Source organism: Sus scrofa, chromosome 14 (genome assembly GCF_000003025.6).
Source record: "Sus scrofa isolate TJ Tabasco breed Duroc chromosome 14, Sscrofa11.1, whole genome shotgun sequence".
In the NCBI taxonomy this organism is placed as follows: domain Eukaryota; kingdom Metazoa; phylum Chordata; class Mammalia; order Artiodactyla; family Suidae; genus Sus; species Sus scrofa.
Window position 1 is genome coordinate 48,224,395 of NC_010456.5, and position 14,324 is coordinate 48,238,718.

The 14,324-nt window shown below is 44.2% G+C and overlaps 1 protein-coding gene across 1 annotated transcript in view; it reads left to right on the forward strand.

Moving 5' to 3' along the window:
- SFI1 (SFI1 centrin binding protein) overlaps positions 1 to 14,324 on the forward strand; it is a 92,972-nt gene that overhangs the window by 13,856 nt on the left and 64,792 nt on the right. The window contains 2 exon segments of the mRNA XM_005670867.3: positions 5,715 to 5,888; positions 7,120 to 7,191. Of these exon segments, the coding sequence (XP_005670924.2) occupies positions 5,715 to 5,888; positions 7,120 to 7,191 (246 nt within the window).

A 14,324-nucleotide genomic window follows, 5' to 3' on the forward strand; every position in this document is an offset into this window, starting at 1 on the left:
TTTCCTCACCTTAAATCTGCTAGCCACAACCTTCAGTACAATGTTGAATAATAGTGACTCTGGTCTTGGAGTTCTCTGTTGGCCTAGTGATTAAGGATTCGGCATTGTCATTGCTTTGCTGTGGCTTGGGTCACTGTTGTGTTGTGGATTCAATCCCTGGCCCAGGAACTTCCACATGCCACTGGCACAGCCACCCCCCCCCCCTCAAAAAAAGGTGTTACTGGTTCTACTTGTCCTACTCTTAATCTCAAAGGGAAAGCTAATATTGAAGTGTTTCACCTTAAGTGTGGTGTCTGCCAGAACTGTTTCATAGATGTGCCTTATCCCTTCCTAGTTTGCTGAGACTTTTTTTCATAAATGGATATTACTTTATTTATTTATTCTTTCTTTTTAGGGCTGCAACTGTGTCATATGAAGTTCCCAGGCTAGCGGTTGAATCAGAGCTGCAGCTGCTCTATACCATAGCCACAGCAACATCAGATCCCAGCCTCGTCTGTGACCTACACTGCAGCTTACAGCTACGCCCAATCCTTTAACCCACTGAGCAAGGCCAGGAATTGAATCTGCATCCTCATGGATACTAGTCGGGTTCTTAACCTGCTGAGCCACAACAGGAACTCCAAGAATATTATATATTTTTTAAATAAAAGTTTTTTCTTAAATGTACAATAGGTTTCAAGACAGCATTTCATTCCAGCTATAGATTTTATAGCAGGGAATCCAGATGTTTAAACAGGAATGGAATTAGGATTGTCATTGCCTCAGGCACAAGGAACAGCTTACTTTTGCCAGATTTCTTTTTTTTTTTTCTTTTTAATGATTTTTATTTTTTCCATTATAGTTGGTTTACAGTGTTCTGTCAACTTTCTACTGTACAGCAAAGTGACCCAGTTACACATAACATATATACATTCCTTTTTCTCACATTATCATGCTCCATCCTAAGTGACTAGATATAGTTCCTACTGCTACACAGCAGGATCTCATTGCTTATCCATTCCAAAGGCAATAGATTGAATCTATTAACCCCAGATTCCTAGTCTATCTCATTCCCTCCCCCTTGGCAACCACAAGTCTGTTCTCCAAGTCCATATGTTTCTTTTCTGTGGAAAGGTTATTTGTGCCATATATTAGATTCCAGATATAAGTGATATCATATGGTATTTGTCTTTCTCTTTCTGACTTACTTCACTTTGTGTGAGAGTCTCTAGTTCCATCCATGTTGCTGCAAATGGCATTATTTTGTTCTTTTTTATGGCCAAATAGTAGTCCATTGTGTATGTATACCACATCTTTTATTCCATTTATCTGTTACTGGACATTTAGGTTGTCTGCATGTCTTGGCTATTGTGAATAATGCTGCAGTGAACATGTGGGTGCAGGTGTCTTTTTCAAGAAAAGTTTTGTCCAGATATATGCCCAAGAGTGGGATTGCTGGGTCATATGGTAGTTCTATATTTAGTTTTCTGAGGTACCTCCATACTGTTCTCCATAGTGGTTGTACCAATTGCCAGATTTCTTAATTCCAACTGTGGGCCTTTCCCCACAGCCTTCACTTTTAGCTCTTCCTTCTGTTTCTTTTGAATGCCTTATCTTCCTCGTCCATCTCCTTGGCCAGTTTCTTGGGCTGCTTCAGGGGCTTCTTGCCACTTTTGAGGCTCAGCATGGCACTTGCTGCCACTTCCCCAGATCCTGCCACTGGATGCAGAGTTCCCCTTCCCACCCCCAAGGATATTTTTAATTTTTTTAATTAAAAAAAATTTTTTTTGTCTCTTTTTGTAGGGCTGCACCCGTGGCATATGTAGGTTCCCAGGCTAGGGATCAAATCAGAGCTGTCGCTGCCAGCCTACACCAGAGCCACAGCAATGTGGGATCCGAGCCACGGCTGCGATCTACACCACAGCTCACAGCAATGCTGGATCCTTAACCCACTGAGCGAGGCCAGGGATTGAACCTGCAACCTCATGGTTCCTAGTTGGAGTTGTTTCCGCTGTGCCGTGACAGGAACTCCTAAATTTTAATTTTAATGTTTTTGTTTGAGGTCCCCACCTGTGGCACATGGATGTTCCCAGGCTAGGGGTTGAATTGGAGCTATAGCTGCCAGGCTACACCACAGCCATAGCAATACCAGATCCGAGCCATGTCTGCGACCTACACTGAGCAAGGGCAGGGATCAAACCCACAACCTCATGGTTCCTAGTCAGATTCGTTTCCACTGCACCACGACGGGAACTCCAATCATGTGATTGTTTTAATGGTTGCTTTTTCTAATATTATCCTTCTCTTTCTGGAATTAATCCTTTATCATGTTACTGTATCCTTTTTCTATGTTGCCGACTTTGGTTAGCTGGTATTTTGTTTATGTTTTCGAAGATGTATTTATTAATGAGATTGATGGATAATTATCCTTTCTTAAAAATATTCTAGTTAGGTTGTATATTAAGGTTATGGCTGGTCTCAGAAAACCACTTGGGTTTATGTAGATTTGGGATTAGTAATGTTACTTTTTTAAAATTTTTAATTCTTTGAGTGAGATTGGCATGTATTTTTCCTTAAATTTTGGTACAATTTGATAGCAAGATCATCTAGGTCTGGAATTTTCTTTGTGGGAAGGTTTTTATGACCATTAAGTTTTGTTATTGGTTATCGGTCTTTTCACATTTTTTTATATTTCTTCTTGTCAGTTTTAATAAGTTTTGTTTTTCTAGCTGTTTATCCATTTAATCAACATTTTCAAATTTATCAGTGTCAAATTATTTCTATTTTCTTTTTTTCTTTTTTTTTTTTTTTTTTTTGTCTTTTTGACCTTTTAGGGCCACATCAACAGTATATGGAGGTTCCCAGGCTAGGTGGCTATTCAGAGCTGTAGCTGCCAGCCTACGTACGCCACAGCTACAGCAATGCCAGATCCGAGCTGCATCTACGACCTACACCATAGCTCATGGCAACGCCAGATCCTTAACCCACTGAGCGAGGCCAGGGATCGAATCCGAAACCTCATGGTTCCTAGTCGGATTCATTAACCACTGTGCCACGACGGGAACTCCTGATCTTTTCTGTTAATATTTGTTTTCAATTTGTGCAGAAAAGAATTAACATAGCAGCCTGATATTGTTGAAAGTCCTGCTTGCAAGGTTAGCCCTTCAGAGTCCTGCTTTCAGAAGTTAATAGCCAGGAGTTCCCATCATGGGTCAGTCGTAACCAACTGGACTAGTATCCATGAGGATGCGGGTTTAATCCCTGGCCTTTCTCAGTGGGTTAAGGATCCAGTGTTGCTGTGAGCTGTGATGTAGATCACAGATGCAGCTCATATCCTGCATTGCTGTGGCTGTGGTGTAGGCTGGAAGCTGCAGCTCCAATTCCACCCCCAGCCTGGGAGCTTCCATATGTCACAGGTTCGGCCCTAAAAGCAACCACAACAACAAAAAAGTTAATAGCCAGAGAGCTACTCGTGTAGCTCATGTTGCCATGAGTGTGGTTTAGGTTGCAGATGCAGCTGGGATCCAGTGTTGCTGTGGCTGTGGTGTAGGCTGACAGCTACACCTCCAGTTTGACACCTAGCCTGGGAACCTCCATATGCCTCAGGTGCAGCCCTAAAAAAAGAAAGAAAGAAAAAAAACTTCGCTTTTTTTTTTTTTTTTTTTTTTTTTTGGTCTTTTTGCTATTTCTTTGGGCTCCTCCTGCAGCATATGGAGGTTCCCAGGCTAGGGGTCCAATCGGAGCTGTAGCCACCGGCCTACACCAGAGCCACAGCAATGCAGGATCCGAGCCGCGTCTGCAACCTACACCACAGCTCACGGCAATGCTGGATCGTTAACCCACTGAGCAAGGGCAGGGACCGAACCCGCAACCTCATGGTTCCTAGTCGGATTCGTTAACCACTGCGCCACGACGGGAACTCCTTTTTTTTTTTTTTTTTTTTTTTTGGTAAAAACTTTGCTTTTTTCATTTTATCTGCTTAGTCCTTTTTTATTTGGAACTATTTCTCAGTCTTCCATGACAAACATTTTCAAAGAGTTCAGACCACTTACCTTTTATGCATTATTCTCAATTTGTGTTTGTTCAGTGTTTCTTCATGGTTAGATTAAGGTTTTTAGCAGGAGTTTCGCAGAAGTGATGCTGTGCTTTCAGTGCATCAGTACCAGATTTTGTCCAGTTACCACTGATGTTAACTTTTACTCTTGGGTTAAGATGATGTCTGCCAAGTTTCTCCACTATAAGAAAATGAACTAGGAGTTCCCGTCGTGGCTCAGTGGTTAACGAATCCAACTAGGGACCACAGGGTTGCGGGTTCAATCCCTGGCCTTGCTCATTGGGTTAAGGATCCGGTGATGCCATGAGCTGTGGTGTAGGTTGCAGACGCGGCTCGGATCCTGTGTTGCTGTGGCTCTGGTGTAGGCCGGCAGCTGCAGCTCCAATTGGACCCCTAGCCTGGGAACCTCCATATGCCATGGGAGCGGCCCAAGAAATGGCAAAAAAAGACAAAAAAGAAAAAAAAAAAAGAAAATGAACTAATATTTTGTAGGGAAACATTTTGAAACTACAGTAGCCTGTTTCTCATCAAACTAGCACTCAATTGTTTTTACATCCATTGATATTCTTGTCTGAATCAAATACTGCTCTTATGGTTCTTAGCAGTTTATCCATTGGCATTCCATTGCAAAGTAGAGCTTTCCATTCTTGCCCATTTATTTATTCACTCATTTACTTATATCAGTGTGGTTTTTCAGATTCATATTTTATTTTGTGGGTTACTGCCAAAATTGTCCTAGTTTTGGCCAGTGGGAGCCCTTTTAAGCTGGCTCCAAGTTCCTGAGCCAGAGATTGAACCTGAGCCACAGCAGTGACAGTGCTGGATCCTTAACTTGCCAGGTCATGAGGGGACTCCTCTTGTGTCCTTTTGACATGCCCCCATCATTCTTTACTTTCTGATCCAGCAAGATATTCCAGGCTTATTTTGTATTTTCTTTGTCTCAGATCTGAAATTCAGCAGTATTTCCAGGGACTGCTGCTTCCTCTTACTAGGGAGTGGTATTTTGAGCTCTAGGTTTGCTCATTACTAATGGGCTGTTGTCGCTTCCAGGTATTTCCTATAGGTGGAGCTCTGACATACATATTTTTTAAAAATCATGTGTTCATACCAGTAAGATAATCTCTTAATGTTTCTGAATGAGGATTAAAAGTGATAAATTTGGAGTTCCCTGGTGACCTAGTGGTTAAGGATCCAGCATTGTCACTGCTGTGGCATGGACTTGATCCCTAGGCTGGGAACTTCTGCATGCTGTGGGTGCAGCCCCCCCCCCCAAAAGTCATAAATGTAAGGTTTAGTAAAAGTATGTAGTTCCATATTGATAGAAACGTCACATAGTCCGAAAAATCATTCCTAGTTTTTTTTGTATATATATAAAGGAAGCTGTTTCCAGTTTGTGATTTCCCCTTAAATGACACATGAAAAAAGAGCATAGTAGGACTTGTGACTGCAAGGTATCCTCTAGCACTCTAGTTTCTGCCTAGTGCCGACCCAGCAGTACCCACCTCCAGAGGAATGGGTGTTTTCTGCCAGAGATTGGGCTGCTTATTGTCCTTAAAGCAGAATTATTATCAGTCTGTCACAATGAGTTTATCCATTTAATTTCACTGTACATTAAAAGGCATTTGCAACACATCAGAGATAATCTGATTCTCTCCTTTCCCCCTTACTTCTCAAATTCAAGGTCTTTTAGGGATGGTGCAGTTAAGAAACCTTATTCTCCAAAGATACTGTCCAACAAGAAGTGTTCTGCCTTCCCTGGTATGCGGAGTGAGATCCCCAAGGCCCATCGCCCAATACAGTTTCTTCCCTCACTTGCCAGACCCCGAAGGGGCCGGCTAAGGGAACTGCGCCTCAGGTGAGCTGGCGAGGGGTCCCCTTCCTCAGTGATTCTTACCCCCCTCTTCTCCCTGCTTGGTTAAAATGAGGGGATGGTTCTCTTTCTGTTAGCTCAGTTAATTGGAGACCTTGATGCCTGTTCTTCATGGCAAAATGTTCAGAACATCTGGGGATCTGCAGATGTAAAATCTGCCACTGAGTATTTTCATTCATGGTCTCCAGTTGTGCCTTACAGTGCATAAGTTCAAAAGAGTCTAAACATGGTCCAGGAAAGTGATCATTTTCTGCTACCCTTGATTAGGTCTCTGAAAGGTATCCTTTTGTTCATTCAACAAGTATTTACCAGGTGCCTACTGGCCAGGTATTGTGCTAGATGTTGAGCATCCAAGGTGAATAAGATTCCTGGTCCGTGACCTCATGAAAGCATTAAATCAGGTAGCCTAGTAGACTGTTAAACAGGCCACAACAGCAAAGTGTGGTAAGAGCTATGAGGGAGAGGATGTGGTGCCACCAGCCCACAAGACAAGAATAGCCATGCTAGCAGTGCCTTCCTGGAGGAAGTAGCATTTAGACCAAGTCCTGAAGGATCGTGTAAGAATGAGCCAGATAAAGGACAGGAGAAAGAAGAGTGTTCCAAGCTGAACCTGGAAACTAACTGGGCGAGACAAGCAAACTTTTTGTGTGTGCAGCAGGCACTGTGCTAAGCACTGGGGATGCCATGAGCCATGGTCCCTGCTCTCAGGCTCACGGTGCAGAGGGAACAACAGCTACCCCAAGAGCTGGTTCCTGGGATTTGCTGTCATAACCTTACACTAGGTATTAGAGTGGGGGCTGAGAGTACAAAGCTGCTGGCTCTCTTTGGTTGGGAAAGGTCCAGAAAGGCATCATATAGGAGTGAGTATTGAAGATGAGCCTTGATGGGTAAGTGGACATTGACCAGGCATCTTAGGCGGAAGAAATACTACACATTAGAGCACTATCAGGTACTTCCTTTTCCTCAACTCTGGTCTTCATTGACAAAATACTTTCTAAGGAAAGTTTTTAAATAAAATAATCTGCTTGATTTTAGCTTTATACATCTGCCCCATCCTGTGCTTTGTTTGAGGCAGGATTAACTACAGTTCACCTTTGGACTCATAGTAGTTTCTCTCCTCCTGGGACCTTCAAATTCCTGTCTCCTTTCCAGAAAATTCATGATATAAACCAAATGGAGTTTTAAAATGTATCTGTCCTTTCTTTCCTTCTTTCAGATGCGTGGCCAGAAAGTTCTTGTATTTGTGGATTCGAATGACTTTTGGAAGAGTATTTCCCTCTAAAGCCAGGTAGTAGCTCAAAATACAAGACTTCTGCTCCATTAACTTTAGGTTTTTATTTGTACTAAGCCTACTTGTAACCTTTACCATGGCACTTGTACATTTCTCCCCTGCTCCTCCCCAGCCTCCAGGAGGCATATAATCTAGTGGTAACTTAACACATATTAGTTGGACTGCCAAGACCCTCCAGGAAAAAAGTATTTGCCCAGGAGAAGTAAATGAGCTCTTTCAGGTCACTGGCAAGACTGATGAATTGACTTGAACTAGGGCAGAACCCGGGGAAAATGTTGGCATTAGCATGGGGAGTTAAATTTAGTTAAGAGAAAGTCTCTTTGTGGTAGCTTCACTGCGTAGGCTGCCAGCTGCAGGTTTGGCTGATAGGTTTGGCTGCAGCACCCAGAGTGGGCCACAGGGGGGAGCCACCAGCGTTGGGGATAGGGAGGCTGGAGCCCATGGGGATGGAGAGGAGGGGCCCGTGTAGGAATGTCTCAGAGAATTGACAGCCATTAAGAATGTGTTTTTGAAAAACTGAGATGTTGGAGTTCCCGTCATGGCGCAGTGGTTAACAAATCCGACTAGGAACCATGAGGTTGCGGGTTCGGGATTGCTCAATGGGTTAAGGATTTGGCGTTGCCGTGAGCTCTGATATAGGTCGTAGACACGGCTCTGATCCTGTGTTGCTGTGGCCCTGGTTTAGGCTGGCGGCTACAGCTTCGATTCGACCCCTAGGCTGGGAACCTCCATATGCCGTGGGAGTGGAGTGGCCCAAGAAAAGGCAAAAAGACAAAAAAAAAAAAAAAAAAAAAGAAAGAAAAACAGATGTGATGGGTTTTCACCCCTCCCCTGACTATAACCTTTCCTGTTTCATTTTTCTGAGTACACCTTGCCTGTTGTGGAATATCAAGATCTATTGATTGGTCTCAAGCAAATTTGGCCAGTATGTGTTCTCTGAAATCTTTTCTGTGTACCCTGTGTGGGGCTTTTCTGTTTGCAGTGAAGCTCCCATTGTGGCAACAGCTCATACCAATGGCAGGAATGGGGCATAGTCCTCCTCTCCTTGTCCTTCCCAGGACCTTGGCCCTCCTCTACTGTCTTTTTTTTTTTTTTTTGTCTTTTTTGCCATTTCTTGGGCCGCTCCCGTGGCATATGGAGGTTCCCAGGCTAGGGGTCCAATCGGAGCTGTAGCCACTAGCCTATGCCAGAGCCACAGCAACGCGGGATCCGAGCCGTGTCTGCAACCTACACTACACCACAGCTCACGGCAACGCCGGATCGTCAACCCACTGAGCAAGGGCAGGGATCGAACTCGCAACCTCATGGTTCCTAGTTGGATTCATTAACCACTGCGCCATGTCAGGAACTCCCTCCTCAACTGTCTTGATAGCTCTTTTCTTTCTTTTCTTTTTTCTTTTTTCGCTTTTTAGAGCTACATCTGCAGCATGTGAAGGTCCCAGGCTAGGGGTCGAATTGGACCTGCAGCTTCCGGCCTACACCACAGCCACAGCAACACCAGATCCTTAACCCACTGAGTGAGGCCAGGGATCGAACATCCTCATGGATACTGGTCAGGTTCGTAACCTGCTGAGCCATGGAAGGAATTCCATCTTGATAGCTCTTTATTGCCTTCAAATAATTGTTTTTTGGCTGCACCCCCAGCATGTGGAAGTTCTTAGTCCAGGGCTCAGACCCAAGCCAGAGCAGTGACAATGTCAGATCCTTAACATCTAGGCCGCCATGAAACTCCTCAAGTAAATTTTTTTTTGTCTTTTCTTTTTTTTTTTTCTTTCTTTTTTAGGGCCACACCTGGAGCATATGGAAGTTCCCAAGCTAGGGGTTGAATTGGAGTGACAGCTGCTGGCCTACACTACTGCCACAGCAACGCCATATCTGCATCTTTGACCTTCACTGGGGCTTGTGGCAGTGCCAGATCCTTAACCCACTGAGTGAGGGCAGGGATTGAACCTGCATCCTCATGGATACTAGTTGGGTTCTTAACCTGCTGAGCCACAGTGTGCACTCATGTCTTGTTTTTCTTGTTTTAGTGGGAGAACTGAGCTGAGTTGCCTAGTTTGCTGTTACTAGAAATCTCCTTTTGGAGTTCCTGTCGTGGCTTAGTGGTTAACGAATCTGTCTAGGGACCATGAGGTTGTGGGTTCGATCCCTGGCCTCGCTGGGTGGGTTAGGGATCCAGCATTGCCATGGGCTGTGTTGTAGGTCACAGATGTGTCTTGGATCCCGTGTTGCTGTGGCTGTGATGTAGGCTGGTGGCTGCAGCTCCTATTGGCCCCCTAGCCTGGGAACCTCCATGTGCTTCAGGTGCGACCCTAGAAAAGGCAAAAAAAAAAAAAAAAAAAAAAAAAAGAAATCTCATTTTTCTTTTTTTCACTCAATTGATGTATAGGGCTACCTTGTCACCTAGTTTTGTTATAATTGATACATGAATTTCAGGTTTTGCTACGTGGTTTTTCTGTGTGTTTTATAGAGATTCAGTGATTGAAAAACTGTGTGGCCACTTTCACTAACTTTCCCAAATACTTTTCTTTTTTTTTTTTTTGTCTTTTTGCCATTTCCTGGGCCGCTCCTGCGCCATATGGAGGTTCCCAGGCTAGGGGTCAAATCAGAGCTGTACCCACCAGCCTACGCCAGAGCCACAGCAACGTAGGATCCGAGTGCTTCTGCAACCTACACCACAGCTCACGGCAACGCCAGATCCTTAACCCACTGAGCAAAACCAGGGACCGAACCCGAAACCTCATGGTTCCTAGTCGGACTCGTTAACCACTGCGCCACGACGGGAACCCCCCCAATCCTTTTCTTACTTAATTTTATTAAACCTGTATTTGACTATTATGTAACTGGAAAACTCTTTTCCAATAAAACTTATTTATATTCCAAGTACTGGGAAGTACTGATTGTATTGGAAATGTATATGACTCCAAGTAAGAAAATCTAACATTGGCTTAAACAAAGTGAGATTTGCTTTTCCTCACAAGCAGTCTGGAGGTTGGTTTTGGTCAGCTGTTCATTGATGCCATCAAAGACTCAGGCATTTATTCATTCATTCATTCATTCATTCATTTTTGCTTTTTAAGGCTACACCCGCAGCATATGGCAGTTCCTAGGCTAGGGGTTGAATCAAAGCTGCAGCTGCCTGCCACAGCCATAGCCACACCAGATCCAAGCCACATCTGTGACCTATACCACAGCTCACAGCAACACCGGTTCCCAACCCACTGAGTGAGGCCAGAAATGGAAGCTGCATCCTCATGGGTACTAGTTGGCTTCATTTCTGCTGTGTCACAATGGGAACTCCCAAAGACTCTGGCTTTTAGAACCTTTCTGGTTCACCATCCTTAGCATATCAGCCCTTTGTCTTCAAGGTGACACTGTACAGTGATAAGATGACTCTCTAGCTACACAGGAAGTGGGGGGAAGGGTGGTGTCAGCTAGATCTATCTCTTTATCAGGAAAGCAAAACTTTCCTAGAAACCCCCAGTTGCACCTTGTTTCTGCCTCCTTGGCCAGGACTATGTCACTGGCCACGATTAGCTGCTGAAGAAACTAGAAAGGTTTCCTTCCCAGTGGATGCTGGTGAGGAAGCAGAGGCTTGGCAGTGGGTGTAGGGTGTCTGTGACCGATGTCTGCCTCCCTGCTGGAGAGAATTCTTTCACCTTGTACTCTTTTCCTTTCTTTGCTCTTGCATGGTGGCAGGGTTTGGAGGAAAGAATACTGGACTGGGATTTAGAAGACCTGAGTTTTGGGTCTAACCCATACCTTAGCTAAGGGTTTGATCTGGGAATAAGTTATGGCCCTGGTCCTCAGTTTCTCAAATTATAAAATGAGAGAGTAAGAGTATTTGTTCTCTGAGCATCTACCAGAACTATAATTCTAATACTATGTTTCCATTGACTTAGAAATTTGTGATGGGGTGATGGTTTTCAACTTGTGGTCTCTCTTTAAATCAGTGGGTTATGTATTAGTTTGGGGAAAGTTGGGCATAGTGATCCTTGCCCCCCCCCTTTTGTCTTTTTTCCATATTGAACTATTTGTTTCTCACTTAAGGAATGTTAGGAATAATATCATAATATTTTTGCAGAATAATGCTTTTATGTGATAGGAGAATGTTTTAACTTTTATAAACTGGAGTTGTTTTGTCATTAATAAACTGAACTAGGAGTTCCCGTCGTGGCGCAGTGGTTAACGAATCCGACTAGGAACCATGAGGTTGCGGGTTCGGTCCCTGCCCTTGCTCAGTGGGTTAAGGATCCAGCGTTGCCGTGAGCTGTGGTGTAGGTTGCAGACGCGGCTCGGATCCCGCGTTGCTGTGGCTCTGGAGTAGGCTGGTGGCTACAGCTCCGATTCGACCCCTAGCCTGGGAATCTCCATATGCCGCGGGAGCAGCCCAAGAAATAGCAACAACAACAACAACAACAACAAAAAGACAAAAGACAAAAATAAATAAATAAATAAATAAAAAATAAACTGAACTAAAATGACTTGCATTAATAGGGCAAAAATTATACAGTATGTGTCCATATGTTAGGCAGTCTTAAATATGAGCTAGAGAAGACCTGAACAAAATTACTTGGCTCATTTGAGAAGTAGCTATGTCAGGTCCATTTGGAGTATTTCATTTATCAATGTTTTTTCCTCATTCTTAGTGAAGGCCTTGCTTCTCATTTTCTTGAGAAAATAGAAATGTCAGAAGAGGGAGTTACCATTGTGGCTCAGTGTTAAGAACCTGACTAGTATCTATGAGGGTGTGGGTTCGATCGCTGGCCTCGCTCAGTGAGTTAAGGACCTGGCATTGCCATGAGCTGTGGCGTAGGTTGCAGATGTGGCTTGGATCTGGTGTGGCTATGGATGGCTGTGGCATAAGCAGGCAGCTGCAATTTAATCTCTAGCCTGGGAAGTCCATATGCCGCAGGTGTGACCCTAAAAAGCAAAAAAGAATAGCAGAAGAGTCCTTCACTACTTCTCTCCACCTCCAGCATCTAGCACTATATGACCTGCTTTCCTCATGTGCAGAGGAACCGTCCATGTTCTCATCTGTGGCAATGTCCTTGGCCTCTGTGCTACATTCCCCTTGTGTCTACTCCAGGCTATTGCACAATAGAGTAGTTATCCCCCCATCTCTGTTCTGCATCAACTTTTCCTTTTTTTTTTTTTCTTTTTAGGGCTGTGCCCATGGCATGTGGAAGTTCCCAGGCTAGGGTTTGAATTAGAACTAGCCATCAGACTACACCACAGCCACAGCAGTGCAGAATTCTAGCCACATCTGCAACCTATACCACAGCTCACAGCAATGCTGGATCCTTAACTCACTGAGTGAAGCCAGGGATCGAACCTGCATCCTCATGGATACTAGTCAGGTTCATTACTGCTGAGCCACAGTGAGAACGCCAACTTTTCCCTCTGTATTATTTACGCCAGCATATAATGCTGCTATTATCATCTCTCCTGAAAAGAAAAATCTCTTTGACCCTCCTTTCTCCTGCAGCTAGCTCTCCATCTCTTTGCTCCCCTTTACTTCAAATCTCCTATCCATCCCCAGGATCTCCAACACCTCTTTTTGTAGTCTTACATCCATCCTGTGAAGCTCTTTTTTTTTTTTTTTTTTGTCTTTTGTCTTTTTGTTGTTGTTGTTATTGTTGCCATTTCTTGGGCCGCTCCCGCGGCATATGGAGGTTCCCAGGCTAGGGGTCGAATCGGAGCTGTAGCCACTGGCCTACGCCAGAGCCACAGCAACGCGGGATCTGAGCCGCGTCTGCGACCTACACCACAGCTCACGGCAACGCTGGATCCTTAACCCACTGAGCAAGGGCAGGGATCGAACCCGCAACCTCATGGTTCCTAGTCGGATTCGTTAACCACTGCGCCACGATGGGAACTCCTGTGAGGCTCTTGATTCCACCAAAATTGTTTTTTCTAAGATCACTATATTTGCTAAAAGCAGTGGTGAATTCTTAATTTCCTCTAACTTAACTTACCAAGACACATTAAACAGTCCATCTTTTTTTTTATTACTCAATGAATTTGTTACATTTATAGGTGTACAATGATCATTACAGTCCAACTTTATAGGCTTTCCATCCCACAACCCCAGTGCATCCCTCCACCCCCCGAACTGTCTCCTTTGGAAACCTTAAGTTTTTCAAAGTCTGTGAGTCAGTAACTGTTCTGCAAAGAAGTTCATTGTGTGCTTTTTTCACACTCCACACATGTCAATGATAGCATTTGATTTGGTGTCTCATTTTCTGACTGACTTCACTTGGCATGATAATTTCTAGGTCCATCCATGTTGCTAAACAGTCCATCATTCTTTCTTCAAGAAGCCCTTTCTTCTGCTAACAGGTTACCGTCTTCTCCCTTCCACCTCTTTGCTCCTTCTAACTCTTTTGTTGGTACCCCACACTCAATCCTCGCACTGTCTATCTTCCTCCCAGCCGTGGCAGTCTCATCAAGTCGCTGATGATTTGCAAAGGTATACACCCAGCCCACATCCTGCCCTTGAACTCTGGACTGCTACATGTGTGACAGTGCCATTCTGGGCCTAGCAGACGTCACAACTCATTATGTCCAAAACCAAAATCTAGATCTTCCCGCAGACCTCCCTGCTGAGTCTTCCCTTCCCAATTGCTGCCACCCTGAACCAGGCCATCAGTGTGACTCCAGGGACTGCCTCCCTGGAATCCTGCTTCCAGCCCTGTCCACAGCCAGCCTCTTTACACAGGGAGGCTTAATCCAGTCACATCACACTTCTGCTCAGACCTTAGGCAGCTTCCCACCCTGCTGAGGGAAAAAGGCGGGGTCCTGGAGTTCCCTTGTGGCTCAGCAGGTTAAGGATCTGGGGTTGTCACTGAAGCGGCTTGGGCTCGATACCTGGTGCAGGAATGTCCACATGTGGCAGGTGTGGACAAAAAAAAAAAAAAAAAACGAAAAAGATAGAAACAAAAAACAAAATGAAAAAGATAGAAACAAAAAACAAAACGAAAAAGATAGAATTATAAAACTATGCACCTGAAATTTATATAATGTTATATACTATTTTACCTCATTTGAAAAAAAAAGGTAAAGGAGGAAAAAGAGATTAAAAAAGGGGGAAAAAAAACAAAGCCAGAGTCCTTACTGTGGTCTTCAAA